Here is a 17078-nt window from a genome sequence, read left to right as displayed (position 1 = left end):
CTAACCCGGCACAAAAATGTGAACTAATTTACACCAGCCCGCATCTATCTGTGGTATTGCTTACTGGACACTACTGGGACTTCTCTGCAGCACAGAAACCACACGAGCACCACATCTCGCTCTTCCAGCGCGGACCTACTTCCCCTGCTACTTCCCATTCACTTCAGATCACTCCGCCTAAGGCAACAGTGGTTTTTGGAAACTGACAGCCTATAACTGCTGCAGTCCTAACCTCCCAGTGACTCACAGCCACCATCATCTCCACCACCACTACCACTGTCATCCTATCCCTTCCCAGGCCTCAGCTAGTCTCCTCCCCCCTTTTTTTCCCCCCGGCCATTGATGGGGAAACAAAACTTACTGCTGACACCCTCTCCACTCTATAATGAATGGACCGGCACTCCACAGATGCTTTGCAAGTGATTTCTTTATTCGTCACCCATGTGACGGGCGTTTCGGCACAAGCATGTGCCTTTGTCAAACAACAGGTGATAACAGTAGTCTGCACACGATGGCCCTCACGGCAGCTCTACGCCGAGGGAACACACTCGGCCCTCATAAGATCCTCCATGCGGCCGGCTCTAGACGTGGAGGGGCGGAGCTTAGCGTCCTACGTCAGACGCTCACCATGCATCCATTCGCCTAGCCTGCCCCCCCCCTGCAAGGATCACAATATTAAACAAGTTAAAAACCCCTGCAAAGATTTTTAACTTGTTTAATATTGTGAGATAAAAAATAAATAGATCATAAATACAAAAACTGATAGGATATCCAGAAGATGTTGCCATAAAACACTAGGATGTGAAGGAGAGAACATGGGTTACAGAATAAAACCAGCCAAAATAGCCACTAAAATTAAGGCGGGAAGGCAGATATCCTAACTGTAAGGCCTCATGCACACGACCGTTGTGTGCATCCGTGGCCGTTGTGCCATTTTCATTTTTTTTTCAAGTCAATGGGTCCGTGAAAGAACACGGATGCACACAAGATTGGCATCCACGTCCGTGATCTGTGGCCGCAGGTTACTTTCATACAGACGGATCCGTGAAAACTCATATCCGACAGTATATTCTAACACAGAGGCGTTCCCATAGTGATGGGGACGCTTCTAGTTAGAATATACTATGAACTGTGTACATGACTGTCCCCTGCTGCCTGGCAGCACCCGATCTCTTACAGGGGGCTGTGATCCGCACAATTAACCCCTCAGGTGCTGCACCTGAGGGATTAATTGTGCATATCATAGCCCCCTATAAGAGATCAGGGGCTGCCAGGCAGCAGGGGGCAGACCCCCCTCCCTCCCCAGTTTTAATTTCATTGGTGGCCAGTGCAGCCCCCCCTCCCTCCCTCTATTGTATTATTTTCATTGGTGGCACAGTGTGCGCCCCCCCGGCCCTCCCTCCCTCCCTCTATTGTATTATTTTCATTGGTGGCACAGTGTGCGGCATCCCCTCTCCCCCCCTCCCTCCCTCTATTGTATTATTTTCATTGGTGGCACAGTGTGCGCCCCCCCCCCCGGCCCCCCCTCCCTCTATTGTATTATTTTCATTGGTGGCACAGTGTGCGGCCTCCCCTCTCCCCCCTCCCTCCCTCTATTGTATTATTTTCATTGGTGGCACAGTGTGCGGCCCCCCCGGCCCCCCCTCCCTCTATTGTATTATTTTCATTGGTGGCACAGTGTGCGGCCTCCCTCTTCCCCCCCCGATCATTGGTGGCAGCAGAGAGTTCGGACTGGAGTCCCAGTTTAATCGCTGGGGCTCCGATCGGTAACCATGGCAACCAGGACGCTACTGCAGTCCTGGTTGCCATGGTTACTTAGCAATATTAGAAGCATCATAGTTACCTGCTGCGCTGTCTGTGACCGGCCGGGAGCTCCTCCTACTGGTAAGTGACAGATCATTAAGCAATGCGCCGCACAGACCTGTCACTTACCAGTAGGAGGAGCTCCTGGCCGGTCACAGACAGCGCAGCAGGTAAGTATGATGCGTCTAATATTGCTAAGTAACCATGGCAACCAGGACTGCAGTAGCGTCCTGGTTGCCATGGTTACCAATCGGAGCCCCAGCGATTAAACTGGGACTCCAATCCGAACTCTCCGCTGCCACCAATGATCGGGGGGGGGGGGGGGGGAGGCTGCACACTGTGCCACCAATGAAAATAATACAATAGAGGGAAGGAGGGGGGGCCGGGGGGGCCGCACACTGTGCCACCAATGAAAATAATACAATAGAGGGAGGGAGGGGGGGCCGGGGGGGGGCCGCACACTGGCCACCAATGAAAATAATACAATAGAGGGAGGGAGGGGGGCCGAGGGGGGTCTGCCCCCAGGGAGGGAGGGGGGCCGAGGGGGGTCTGCCCCCTGCTGCCTGGCAGCCCCTGATCTCTTACAGGGGACTATGATATGCACAATTAACCCCCCTCAGGTGCAGCACCTGAGGGGTTAATTGTGTGGATCACAGCCCCCTGTAAGAGATCGGGTGCTGCCAGGCAGCAGGGGGCAGTCATGTACACAGTTCTTAGTATATTCTAACTTGAAGCGTCCCCATCACCATGGGAACGCCTCAGTGTTAGAATATACTGTCGGATCTGAGTTTCACATCTAACGCATATCCGATGGTATATTCTAACATAGAGGCGTTCCCATGGTGATGGGGATGCTTCAAGTTAAAATATACCATCGGATTGGAGAAAACTCTGATCCGATGGTATAATAGGGACTTCTGACTTTACATTGAAAGTCAATGGGGACGGATCCGTTTGCAATTGCACCATATTGTGTCAACGTCAAACGGATCCGTCCCCATTGACTTGCATTGTAATTCAGGACGGATCCGTTTGGCTCCGCACGGCCAGGCGGACACCAAAACGACTTTTTTTTCATGTCCGTGAATCCTCCAAAAATCAAGCAAGACCTACGGATGAAAAAACGGTCATGGATCAAGGACCTCGTTTTTGCAGACCTTAAAAAAAAACGGTCGTGTGCAGGAGGCATTAAGTACGATTATATTTGTCACCATACTGTCAAGAGCTGAATATTGAATGTCAAACTACAATATTTATCTATGGAGTGTTAGGATGCTCTTTATTGCTTGGGACTGCAATGTAAAATTCACTACATATCATTTTCTGCACCATGAAATTCATTATATATGCTATTTACAATATTCATGCCTTTTATATATGTATTTATGTACTATTTAGCTATTGCATATGTATATTTTCACTGATATTTTATCATTAATCTATTATTTCTCTCTCTCTCTATATATATAGTGATGAGCGGCAGGGGCAATATTCGAATTCACAATATTTTGCGAATACTTGGGCGAATATTCATCCTATCTTCGCGAATTTGAGAATTCGCGATTATTTTCTTGATTGTGAAAATCGGCAATATAATATGCGTGTATTGCGCGCGCAATACAGGCGTGGGTCACTGTTGCTACATTTTTCAAGCTGCTAGAAGTTTCCTGAGTCTGGAGAAAATGGTTGGCACGGAAGAACATTACAATAGCTTTATATGCAGATAGAGTGCTCCAATATATTTGCGATTGCGCAAATCGGCAATTAATGATGCGCATATTTTTGCGCAATACTTGCAACTTCACATTTTAGCAGATCTGACTACATATTACTGATTGGTGCACTAAGTATTGTTGTGAACTTGTGACATCACAGCACTATATCTGTAGCATGTACAGTCGTGGCCAAAAGTTTTGAGAATTACATAAATATTGGAAATTGGAAAAGTTGCTGCTTAAGTTTTTATAATAGCAATTTGCATATACTCCAGAATGTTATGAAGAGTGATCAGATGAATTGCATAGTCCTTCTTTGCCATAAAAATTAACTTAATCCCGAAAAAAAACTTTCCACTGCATTTCTTTGCAGTCATTAAATGACCTGCTGAGATCATTTCAGTAATCGTCTTGTTAAGGCTACATTCACACGTCAGTATTTTTCTATATCCCGATTTTCGGTCCGTTTTTTGTGGATCCGTTGTTCCTGAAAATGTTTCCGTATGTCATCCGCAAAAAACGGAAACATGTATAAATTTCAATAAGCAAATAAAGTTGTTTGGATTTCTTTGAAAAAAAATTGAAAAAAAAAAGTGAATAAAAGTCTAGTTATGTGTTACCTCAGGTGCCCTTTAATTTCCAGGAACGGAATCCGCATAAAACGGATGACATACGTAATGACATACAAATGTCTTCCGTTTTTTTGCGGATCCATTGACTTTGTATTGTTCCAGGATCCGATTTTTGCGAAAAAGAATAGGACAAGTTTTATATTTTTTCGGACATGCGGAACGGAACAACGGAAACTGTGCTGTCCGATTTTTTCCAGGACCCATTGAAAATGAATGGGTACAGAACTGGTCCAGATCTGTTCCGCATAAAACGGAACAGATCAGGAAAGAAAAAACGGACGTGTGAATGGACCCTAACTCAGGTGAGAATGTTGACAAGCACAAGGCTGGAGATCATTATGTCAGGCTGTTTGGGTTAAAATGGCAGACTTGACATGTTAAAAGGAGGGTGATGCTTGAAATCATTGTTCTTCCATTGTTAACCATGGTGACCTGCAAAGAAACGCGTGCAGCCATCATTGCGTTGCATAAAAATGGCTTCACAGGCAAGGATATTGTGGCTACTAAGATTGCACCTCAATCAACAATTTATAGGATCATCAAGAACTTCAAGGAAAGAGGTTCAATTCTTGTTAAGAAGGCTTCAGGGCGTCCAAGAAAGTCTAGCAAGTGCCAGGATCGTCTCCTAAAGAGGATTCAGCTGCGGGATCGGAGTGCCACCAGTGCAGAGCTTGCTCAGGAATGGCAGCAGGCAGGTGTGAGCGCATCTGCACGCACAGTGAGGCGAAGACTTTTGGAAGATGGCCTGGTGCCAAGAAGGGCAGCAAAGAAGCCACTTCTCTCCAAAAAAAACATCAGGGACAGATTGATCTTCTGCAGAAAGTATGGTGAATGGACTGCTGAGGACTGGGGCAAAGTCATATTCTCCGATGAAGCCTCTTTCCGATTGTTTGGGGCATCTGGAAAAAGGCTTGTCCGGAGAAGAAAAGGTGAGCGCTACCATCAGTCCTGTGTCATGCCAACAGTAAAGCATCCTGAGACCATTCATGTGTGGGGTTGCTTCTCATCCAAGGGAGTGGGCTCACTCACAATTTTGCCCAAAAACACAGCCATGAATAAAGAATGGTACCAAAACACCCTCCAACAGCAACTTCTTCCAACAATCCAACAACAGTTTGGTGAAGAACAATGCATTTTCCAGCACGATGTAGCACCGTGCCATAAGGCAAAAGTGATAACTAAGTGGCTCGGGGACCAAAACATTGCCATTTTGGGTCCATGGCCTGGAAACTCCCCAGATCTTAATCCCATTGAGAACTTGCGGTCAATCCTCAAGAGGCGGGTGGACAAACAAAAACCCACTAATTCTGACAAACTCCCAGAAGTGATTATGAAAGAATGGGTTGCTATCAGTCAGGAATTGGCCCAGAAGTTGATTGAGAGCATGCCCAGTCGAATTGCAGAGGTCCTGAAAAAGAAGGGCCAACACTGCAAATACTGACTCTTTGCATAAATGTCATGTAATTGTCAAAAAAAGCCTTTTAAACGTATGAAGTGCATGTAATTATATTTCACTACATCACAGAAACAACTGAAACAAAGATCTAAAAGCAGTTTAGCAGCAAACTTTGTGAAAACTAATATTTGTGTCATTCTCAAAACTTTTGGCCACGACTGTATGTATGGACAGCAGGACCTTTCACACTACCTAACACCCTGCACTGGAACCTATCAGCTACACTATATCACGATCTAACCTACACTGACTATCTCCCACTAACTATCTGTATCTTATATATAAGCTAGCTAACTATCTAATGTAATGACACAGCAAAGCACAGAGCACAGCAATGACACTGCTGTCTCTCTCAGAACTGCAAATTTTTTTTTTTTTAAATGGCTGCTGGGGAGGTTCTTATATAGTAAGGGGTAGGCAACTTTCCTATTGGTTGCTAGGGATGTTGCTAAGCTCAGACAAAGACATTGCAGCCTTCTCATTGGCCCACAAGCAAGAAGGGAGGTTACTGATGAAAAATAAATTTAGAATATTAGTGAATACAAATATATGGCACTATATTCTGAATCTTAGCGAATTCTCGAAGTGGCGATATTCGGGATTAAAATTTGCAATTTGAATATTCACGCCCAACACTTTATATATATTGTATATATTGTCATTTTCACTCAACCCTGGAATATGTATTTATGCTTGCTTTGTAATGATTACTTTTTTACATGCATATGATAAGGGGTTTTACTGTACTTATCGGGAGATATTAGAAATACCCATGCACATATATTTTTTTATATACATGTCGTGGGATGCATCTTTTAATTACCTGAGAGTCTTACTTGGTATATACTGTATGTAATTAATTTTGTCTTTGGTTTTTAGGCATTCTTTACTCTCTGAATGCTTTTCAAGTGTCTCTCTTTTGGAAGCAGTGGCATAGCGTGGGTTGCCAGCACCCGGGGCAAGCCATTTATTGCGCCCCCCCCCCCTCCCAACCTGTGGACATGCCCCTTTTACAGATAATGTAGTAGTCCTATGTAACACCACAGATAACATGGTGGTAACTCTCTAAGTACAGATGATTTAGTAGATGGGTATAAGGCCCCAGAATTCAGAACACACACACAGTGTGACCTGAAGTCTGGGGCCAGGATGCTGCAGGGTGGGCCAAATTCTCAATCCACCCCCCAACCCTACCGTGAAACAAATATGTGTTTGGACATTACATACATCACTACAAAATATACAGTATAATACAGCACCACATACCTCATCCATCCAGTGACGTCTCCAGTGATGTAGACTTTCCTCAGCGTCTTCATTCGGAGATAAGACCGCCATGACACCTTCTTTCAGCCGTGTCTCATCTCTGCAGAGTTTTATTATTATTAGTTATTATTATATATAATGGCCCCCTCTGTATAATATATAATGACCCCTCTGTAATATTAGGATATATAATGGGCCATTATATATCCTAATAATACGGAGGGGGCCATTATATATTATAATAATACAGGGGGGGTCATTATATATAGTAATTATACAGAGGGTCCATTATATATACTAATATTACAGAGGGGTCATTATATATAATAATTATACAGAGGGGCCATTTTATATATAATAATAATAATAATAATAATACAGAGGGGGCCATTATATCTCCTAATATTACAGAGGGGTCACTATATATAATATACAAGGGGGGCATTATATATTATAGTTATACAGAGGGATCATAATATATAATAATTATACAAGGGGGCCATAATATATTCTACAGGGGGCCATTATATATTATAGTTATACAGAGGGGCCATAATAAATGATAATTATACAAAGGTGCCATTATATATTATACAGAGGGGCCATTATATATAATAGTTATACAAGGGGCCATTATATATTATAATTATACAGAGAGGCTATTGATAATGGGCCCTCTGTATAATTCTAATATACTGTATAATGGCCCCCCTGTATAATTATTATATATAATGGCCCCTCTGTATAATTATTATATATAATGGCCCCTCTGTATAATATATAACGGCCCCTTGTATAATTATTATATATTATGGCCCCACAGTATAACTATAAATTATAGTTTTACAGTGGAGCCATAATATTTACGGTAATAATTATACAGGGGGGCCATTATATATTAGAATTTTACAGAGGGCCCATTATTAATAGCCTCTCTGTATAATTATAATATATAATGGCCCCTATGTATAATTAATGATGGCCCCCTTATATAATTATTATATATTATGGCCCCAATGTATACCTATAAGCTGCCACATCAGAACCATGAATGCCAGACTGCCACGCCACCTATTTGGCCTGGCAGAGATCTGGCACTTCCCTCATTGATTTATTACCATTATTATTGCATGCTGCTCAGCCTGGCTCAGACAGTGGTGCACACTGTAAACCCACCAGCTGAGCCACCATCCCCCCACACACAGACTCAGGGACAGGGAGGGAGGTCATCATTGTGACATCTGACATGGCCACCCAACTTAATCACTACACTACTAGTGCCACTAACTCCCTTTCTACCTCTGCTCTGTAGTAGTCTCAGGACAGTCTGGACTGGACTCTGTCACTCTGGACTCTTTTAGGGCGGCTCACTGGCTCAGGGCTCACTCAGACTCAGGGCCTGGTCAGTCTCTGACTCAACAGGACTGGAGTCTGAAGGGACACAGTGCACACTGACTAGTGGACTCAGTCTGTCTTCTGCCGCCTCCTGCTCCTGGCAATCTTCTGCTGGCTCTGGCTCCCGCGCTCCGCACTGTGTTTCCCGCCTGGAAAGTGGGCGGAGCCGGAGGGAGCCAGGCCAGCGGCCAGCCTAATGATTGCCACTAGGAGCAGGAGGCGGCGCCAACCATGTATGATGTATCGTATGTTAATTAGTCAGACTGTCTAGTTGTTAACAGTTAACTAACCAACACAGTAGTGCGCCCGCCGCGACGACCGCACAAATGAATCATCAGGGCCAAGCGGGCGCACGCACTAAACAGCTCTCTGCCTCAGACTCTGGCCGGCCGTTGCGCGTCCTGAAAAAAACGCACAATATAAAAACTTTTCAGCCGGTGCCGGAGCGCCTCCCTGCAGTTTGGAGCCCGGGGCAACGGCCCCCCTGGCCCCCCCCCCACGCTACGCCCCTGTTTGGAAGGACTCTCATTTTGACCGAAATCCCTCTGTCCCTCTTTGCTCCTTAACCTCTTCTTGGCAGTGATTTTCTGTTTTTGCAATTTAGTTTTTTTCTTGTCTTCCCAGAGCCGTAAGTTTTTCATTTTAATGTTCGCATACTGTAGATGTATAAGCACTTGTTTTTTGCAGGACAAGTTGTAATTTCTAATGGCATGATTTAATATTGCATATGATGTAGTTTGAAGATGGAAAAAAAAATCAAAATGGGGTGGAATAAAAAAATTAAAAACATAATTCCACCATAGTTTTATGAGTTTAGTTTTTATTGCATTCCCTATGTGATAAAAATGACCTGTTACCTTCATTCTCTGGGTCAGTATGATTACAGTGATGTCACAATTTTTCTTGTGTTTTAATTAGGGATGAGCGAATCGACTTCGGATGAAACATCCGAAGTTGATTCGCATAAAACTTCACTTCAATATTGTACGGAGTGAGCGCTCTTTACAGTATTAGAATGTATTGGCTCCGATGACCCAAAGTTATTACTTTGCGAACTTCAGAAATAGATTTATACTGTAAAAAAACATTTCCTGAACTCAGGTTCGCAAAGTAATAACTTTGGCTCATTGGAACCAATACATTCTAATACTGTATGGAGCGCTAGCTCCGTACAGTATTGAAACAAAGTTGTATGCTCATCCCTAGTTTTAATGCTTTAAAGAAATACAGACTTTGGATTTTATTTTATTTTTTTGCATAGACAAATTCTGATCCCCATAACTTTTATGGAGCTGTGTTAGCGCTACTTTAATAGTATGGGTGTTTTGGGACACATTGATACCTATGATGTTCATTTTTTATTGTTTATTTTTAATATGGGGACAGGTGATAAGAATTTTTATTAAAAAAAATAAGTAAAACTTTTTATTTTATTTTGTTGATAGTTATTTTAAGTCCCCCTGGGGACTTTAGCATGAGATCATCAGATTCTCCCATACACTGCAATAATTTTATATTGCAGCCTATGGGAGAATTGCTATGTTAAATAGTTGTGACAGGCCTCAGTTCCCTCTAAAGGCCTGAGGCTGCCATAGCAACTGAACAGCTCCCTTTATTGCCATGCGGGAGAGACATTTGGTCTCTAAGAGTGCAGGGCTCATTGGGAAAGGCCTCTCAGATGCTAAAGTTTCAATTGACCATTTTCCTCTTTTTAACCTGGGAAATAATTGTGCATTAATACTTACCAAACTATCTTGCTCATATCTATAGTTTAGACCATTTTTTCATTATTTGGACCTTAAATTGCCTACAATAAGATGATTTTTGAGGCAAATTTAAAGGAGTATTTTAGCACAAGGAAAAAGCTGTTTCCGGAGCTGCTATAAAAATATAATACTTTTGACCTGTGCCCACTGTTCCCTCCTTCTTAACTCGTATGACAACCGGATCACTCACCTACTCTCCCTTGCTGTTACCTCTGGCTACCTCTGGTACTCCATACAAGCTGAGGCTTGCTCTGCCATTCAATGCCCAAAGGGCGTGTACTTCCTCTAGCTCTTAAAAGGCCAGCACACATGCACTATAATTTTTGAGCCTTAGCAACACTCCTCTGTCTGTGTTTTCATAACTGTGGAGACCTGCTCAAGACTGACTGTGTTATGTAAACAGAATACAGAGGAGCGTTGCTAAGGTTCAAAATTGGCCACTTTAAAGCCTACAGTATTTTCTAATAGAAATGTACAATTTAAGTAATTAAAGTATATTACAAAAATGGTCAGTATCACTGCCCCATACATAGCAAAAATAAACTTTTTGTTATTGCTATATTGTGTATGGTGTTGATGATTTGACATGTATGCCCCATCCTATACAACCTGATAAGTGACCTGCAAAAAACAGTAATTGTAAACCTCTTGTATCCTCTCTAGAGGGAAGTAGAAAAATTCCAGTTTTATTGATTTAGTATATGATTTTCCAATTAAAAAAAAGCACCAGAAATAAAATAAAAAATATGTTCATAATTCAAACCTGATTAGAATAATTTTCATTCTGAGGATACATTTTCTTTAAAATGGCCATTGTTGCACATCTTCAGAATGTATTCTGGATTATGCATGTGTGGAGAAGTGGATAAAATAATGAAATAATATAGTTCTACAAATTGAACGTGATTTGTTTAGCTGATAAGCTTTCACTACAGTACCTTCAAGTGACTCCATGTAAATATCTAAGCCGGGAAAGTTTATTAAGAATGTAAATGTATAAGGACTTTTTATGGATGCTGATACATTTTTTAAGTGCTTAATATGTACTAGTAACAAAACTGTAAAACTAACCAATAGACTGATAAAGCAATACTGTATATTCTTCATTATTCCATCTAGTCAATATTTCAATATACTGTAGTTTAAAAGGTTAATATCTAATGAATGAATTTAAAACCATTATGACAGATTTACATTCAGCTCCACTGGGATATGTTACCTCACCCTAAATGTTGTGCTGTAGAAGGGACATAAGAAGAGATACTTGTTGTCCTTTTTTGTACTTGTTATAAACTGGCTATTGCGCTAAGAATTTAAAATTTGTGCTATTAATATAACAAATTTTGTAGTAAGAATTCCAATATAGTTGTGGATTCTTCCAGGGTACACTTTGAGCTATGGAAGGGAATGGTAATCTATCAAATATCATCACTACATTTATTATTATCGGATTCCCCTCTTCTCATTCTATTCAGATTCTCTTCTTCTTCATTTTTCTCTTCATGTACATCTTGACCACAGTTGAAAATCTTCTAATAATTATCATCATCTGGAACAGTCGAAATCTACACAAACCCATGTACTTCTTTCTTGGAAACCTGTCCTTCTTGGAAGCATGGTATGTAACAGTCACAGTTCCCAAGCTACTATCTATATTTTTGACAGAAAATAGGCAGATTACATTCACAGCCTGCATGACACAACTTTACTTTTTCCTCTTCTTGGGCTGTGCTGAATGTGTCCTCTTAACAGTTATGGCATTTGATCGATTTGTAGCTATCTGCTACCCTTTACATTACATCACTATAATGAACTGGAATTTTTGCTTTGTTCTGGCGTTCTGCACCTGGTTTACTGGCTTTGTGATATCTCTGATTAAGATTTATTACATTTCTCAGCTTACTTTTTGTCAGTCAAACTTGGTCAACCACTTTTATTGTGATGTGTCTCCACTACTCAATTTGGCCTGCACAGACATGAAGCAAACTGAAGTTGTAGACTTTATTCTTGCCCTAATAATCCTTTTAGTACCACTCTTACTTACTTGCCTTTCATATATGTGCATTTTGGCAACAATAATTCGAATCCCAAATTCCAGTGGCCGTAAAAAAGCTTTCTCCACTTGTGCTTCTCATTTGGTTGTTGTTGTCATCCTCTATTCAACCACCCTTTTTATGTATGCTAGGCCAAACAAGGCTCAGTCTGTAAATTTCAACAAACTGGTATCTGTTGTTTACACAGTGGTGACGCCTTTCCTCAATCCGATCATCTATTGCCTAAGAAACAAGGAAGTGAAGGAGGCCATCTACAAGCTTCTCTTTAGAAACTGAATGGACAAAATAAAACTGAATGGACAAAATAAAAAATGTCTGCAGAAACCCAGTAATGTCTAGGAGTCTAATTTTTCCAAAGCTTAATAAAAACATTGATGAATATTATTTATTGTATGTCAGTACCCTGACTGATACTTGAACAAAGAACGTTATAAATTTTATGCTATAATGTCCTCATGATGCCCCTGCTTTTTTTTTTTTTTAATAAACATCTTAATTTTCTTTTTACAAAGAGCGACAAGGAAAAAATATCAATGCGTCAAATAGACAAATAAGTAGTTAGGGTTTTGCAGTACCCAATTAAACGACCATGAGGAAAAATTATAATGGATGCATAATGTAGAAGAGGATAGCTGCAAGCTATTCATGCACTGTGTTTGAAAAATATGTAATTTCAAGTGAGTCCTATTAAATAAGCACTCTAGTATTTTCTTTTGTCAATATTGTGCAGGATAGGCCATTATTAAAGAATGAGATATAGGTTCTTGTGTATAATTTGTTTAATTCAGTTATGGTTTTCCTAATCAATCCTACATTTTCCATCATGCCTGACTTTACAGAGACCGAGGGGCAGTCTCGACACACTGCAATGCTCTAAATGCTGTGTAAGTGCAGCAAGTAACAGATCAATGACACAGAATTTCTGTCCCCTCACATTGCAGGGTCTCAATGTTTACCCGTGTAGCTTGAACCTGTCTGCCCTTGCTGCTCTGTCATCTCTCTCATGCAAATGGCAAGGAGACCAGTGTGAAGTTACATCTCCTAGAACTACACTGGAGAGTCAGCACACAGATAGTACAGGAAGAGTAAGGAGATTTATATAACTGCACCTTATTAGTGTATACAGTTCCCTAATATATATATATATATGTATGTATATATATTTCTGGTCCTTTAGATGGGGAGACATTGCATCTTCAACAGTACACAGTCATATATACAGTACAGACCAAAAGTTTGGACACACCTTCTCATTCAAAGAGTTTTCTTTATTTTCATGACTATGAAGGCATCAAAACTATGAATTAACACATGTGGAATTATATACATAACAAACAAGTGTGAAACAACTGAAAATATGTCATATTCTAGGTTCTTCACAGTAGCCACCTTTTGCTTTGATTACTGCTTTGCACACTCTTGGCATTCTCTTGATGAGCTTCAAGAGGTAGTCCCCTGAAATGGTCTTCCAACAGTCTTGAAGGAGTTCCCAGAGATGCTTAGCACTTGTTGGCTCTTTTGCCTTCACTCTGCAGTCCAGCTCACCCCAAACCATCTCGATTGGGTTCAGGTCCGGTGACTGTGGAGGCCAGGTCATCTGGCGCAGCACCCCATCACTCTCCTTCATGGTCAAATAGCCCTTACTTTCAAAGTTTTCCCAATTTTTCGGCTGACTGACTGACCTTCATTTCTTAAAGTAATTATGGCCACTCGTTTTTCTTTACTTAGCTGCTTTTTTCTTGCCATAATACAAATTCTAACAGTCTATTCAGTAGGACTATCAGCTGTGTATCCACCTGACTTCTCCTCAACGCAATTGATGGTCCCAACCCCATTTATAAGGCAAGAAATCCCACTTATTAAACCTGACAGGGCACACCTGTGAAGTGAAAACCATTTCAGGGGACTACCTCTTGAAGCTCATCAAGAGAATGCCAAGAGTGTGCAAAGCAGTAATCAAAGCAAAAGGTGGCTACTTTGAAGAACCTAGAATATGACATATTTTCAGTTGTTTCACACTTGTTTGTTATGTATATAATTCCACATGTGTTAATTCATAGTTTTGATGTCTTCAGTGTGAATCTACAATTTTCATAGTCATAAAAATAAAGAAAACTCTTTGAATGAGAAGGTGTGTCCAAACTTTTGGTCTGTACTGTATATAAGAACATGGGAGGTGGGGAGGGGTCTGAGAACTGCCAGAAGGATATGATTGGTGATGATGTCATCTAGAGATGAGCGAACCAGTTTGCAATGAACTGGGTTCTTTACGAACTTTGCAAATTTTTCCCAGCATACGAACCCGAACCTTTTCAGGTTCGTTCCAGATAAATCCAGTAAAACAGCACGATATTGTACTGCACATGTCAGCAGGAAAAAGAACTACGGAGGAAAAAGAAGGATGCACGAATGACCCTAAGAGGAAGTGTGGAGGGGGGGGGGGGGCTTGCCCTGATTGGCTCTCAGGCCAACAGACAACCTAGTAAGCCAATCTGTGCTGCAACAGGCAGATAGGTGCCCTTGTAGAATAAGCAGAATATCATGCTGGTTTGGGGTATGAATGAGGGTGGATGGGTCTTGCAGTGTCTGACAGAAAAACGATCTTATGGACATCAAAAGTCACAATCAAGCTTCTATTCTACTTCCAGGGACATTGAAGGGAAAGGCTAGAATTAGTAAGAAGAAAAATTGTGTAGGAGAGGGAAAGGCAGGGCACCTGTCAGCCAGGGAGTAAGATGTGAGGGGCTGAGGCGGGGTATGGCTTGTAGTACATTCTAGCTACCTTATAACACAGTAATTTACAGAACCGTATTTCAGCGGGTCAGGCTACAATCACTAAATAGCGAGCTAAACCCTTTTAATCTAGAGTGAATTAACAGGTTATGGGTAGCTTATTTCATTTGGTTTAAAACTTAACATTTAATTAATGTCAATCATAAAAAGATAGGCCCTTAAATATAGACACTCAAAAAGAGAAATGTATCTGTAACCACTGGTTACACTAGTCTCCTGAAAGAATGAACGGAGACGGGGAGGGACCATAAACAGGGATAGCGTAAAGAATAGATAGGGTGAAGGGTACGTAAGTACCAAGACAGAGGGACACACTGCTGGGACTATACCCTAGATGTCCCTAATCTGTCTAAGTCACGCCACTATCTAATGCAAAATACCTGCATTCGCCCTCCCTAATGATGGACTGCCCAGCTTGGCCCGATAGACAGAATAGATGGTCCTGTGATGAAATGAATTGCTGTATCGGGTATGGGCACAAAAGTTGGCAAAAGGAACGTAGTGATTGGAGTCCAGGTAGAAAGGCAATACCGTTGTAGGGGGTCGCAAAGCCTGGTCAGTGTCAACCACAGTGGTGCGTGACTTAGACAGATTAGGGACATCTAGGGTATAGTCCCAGCAGTGTGTCCCTCTGTCTTGGTACTTACGTACCCTTCACCCTATCTATTCTTTACGCTATCCCTGTTTATGGTCCCTCCCCGTCTCCGTTCATTCTTTCAGGAGACTAGTGTAACCAGTGGTTACAGATACATTTCTCTTTTTGAGTGTCTATATTTAAGGGCCTATCTTTTTATGATTGACATTAATTAAATGTTAAGTTTTAAACCAAATGAAATAAGCTACCCATAACCTGTTAATTTACCTTATAACACAGCAGCTGCTACTTGCAAGGACATTTTCCCCATTTCAACAGAAATACATTTTTTGGAGGTGTGGGTGGGGCCGGGAATAAGCTCAAAACTCTACAACACGTGTTTTACCATCTATTGGATAGATGTAGCATGTGAAATCTCAATGAAAATACCTGAAATACCAGTCCGAACTCCATATCATTGCACCTCCACATAGTTCATTTTTTTGGGTTTGTTCTTTGTAAAAAAAAAAAAAGCATACTTGTGTCTTACAATATGCAGGGTAGCGTGGAATAATATCTATGAGTGATAACATGACATAGCAAAAATCTGTGTTTCAGTTACACACAGTTCAAATTAAATTTTTTGGTTGAAGTCTGGTGAAACAGCATATATGTGTTTTACAACATGCAGGGGAGTGGAGGATAATATCTCTGAGTGATAAACATAGTAACATAGTATATAAGGCTGAAAAAATACATTTGTCCATCCAGTTCGGCCTGTTACCCTGCAAGTTGATCCAGAGGAAGGCAAAAAAAACAAAACCTGTGAGGTAGAAAAAAATTCCTTCCCAACTCCATTCAGGCAATTAGATAACTCCCTGGATCAACGACCCCTCTTTAGTAGCTATAGCCTGTAATATTATTAAGCTCCAGAAATACATCCAGGCCTCTCTTGAATTCCTTTATTGTACTCACCATCACCACCTCCTCAGGCAGAGAGTTCCATAGTCTCACTGCTCTTACCGTAAAGAACCCTTTTCTATGTTTGTGTACAAACCTTCTTTCCTTTCAGGTGCAGAGGATGTCCCCTTGTCACAGTCACAGTCACAGTCCTGGGGATAAATAAATGATGGGAGAGATCTCTGTACTGATCCCTGATATATTTATACATAGTAATTAAATCTCCCCTCAGTCGTCTTTTTTCTAAAGTGAATAACCCTAATTTTAATAATCTTTCAGGGTACTGTAGTTGCCCCATTCCAGTTATTACTTTAGACAACGAAACAAAAAATAACCCAAGGTGTCCCAAAAGAGGGGCGGGGGGACGATATCCACCCAATGTAAACCCCGGGGAGGGGACACACAAAGATAGGACTCGGTAAAAAGCTCCCGAGTTAAATAGCAGAAAAAAAGGAAAAGGAGCTCATGATACCAAAATATATTGTTTATTAAAGCATGATTAAAAATGACATTAGTAAAGCCAATAAATAAATGGTGCCATAGACATGATGAAAAATAGGAGCGGAGGACAGAAAAAGAAACGCCACCCTGGGAGAACAAGCACACGGATCAAAAAAGCATGGTACAGTGTATAGAGAAGAGACATGGGAACCAATGCAGAGTC

General features: G+C 41.4%; 1 protein-coding gene across 1 annotated transcript; it reads left to right on the top strand.

The window, feature by feature from the left end:
* The first annotated feature begins 11430 nt into the window (after positions 1–11430).
* Positions 11431–12363, top strand: LOC120990815 (olfactory receptor 6B1-like). Its single transcript, XM_040419717.1, has one exon. It carries the CDS (start codon positions 11431–11433, stop codon positions 12361–12363), a length of 933 nt encoding a protein of 310 aa, XP_040275651.1.
* The last annotated feature ends 4715 nt before the right edge of the window (positions 12364–17078 follow it).

The sequence above is a fragment of the Bufo bufo genome, chromosome 2 (genome assembly GCF_905171765.1).
Source record: "Bufo bufo chromosome 2, aBufBuf1.1, whole genome shotgun sequence".
Lineage (NCBI taxonomy): Eukaryota > Metazoa > Chordata > Amphibia > Anura > Bufonidae > Bufo > Bufo bufo.
This window is presented reverse-complemented; position numbering and strand designations above follow the sequence as displayed.

Bases quoted from the DNA above. Each gene is read 5' to 3' on its own strand.
- LOC120990815 (XM_040419717.1), top strand. From the start codon at position 11,431: ATGGAAGGGAATGGTAATCTATCAAATATCATCACTACATTTATTATT.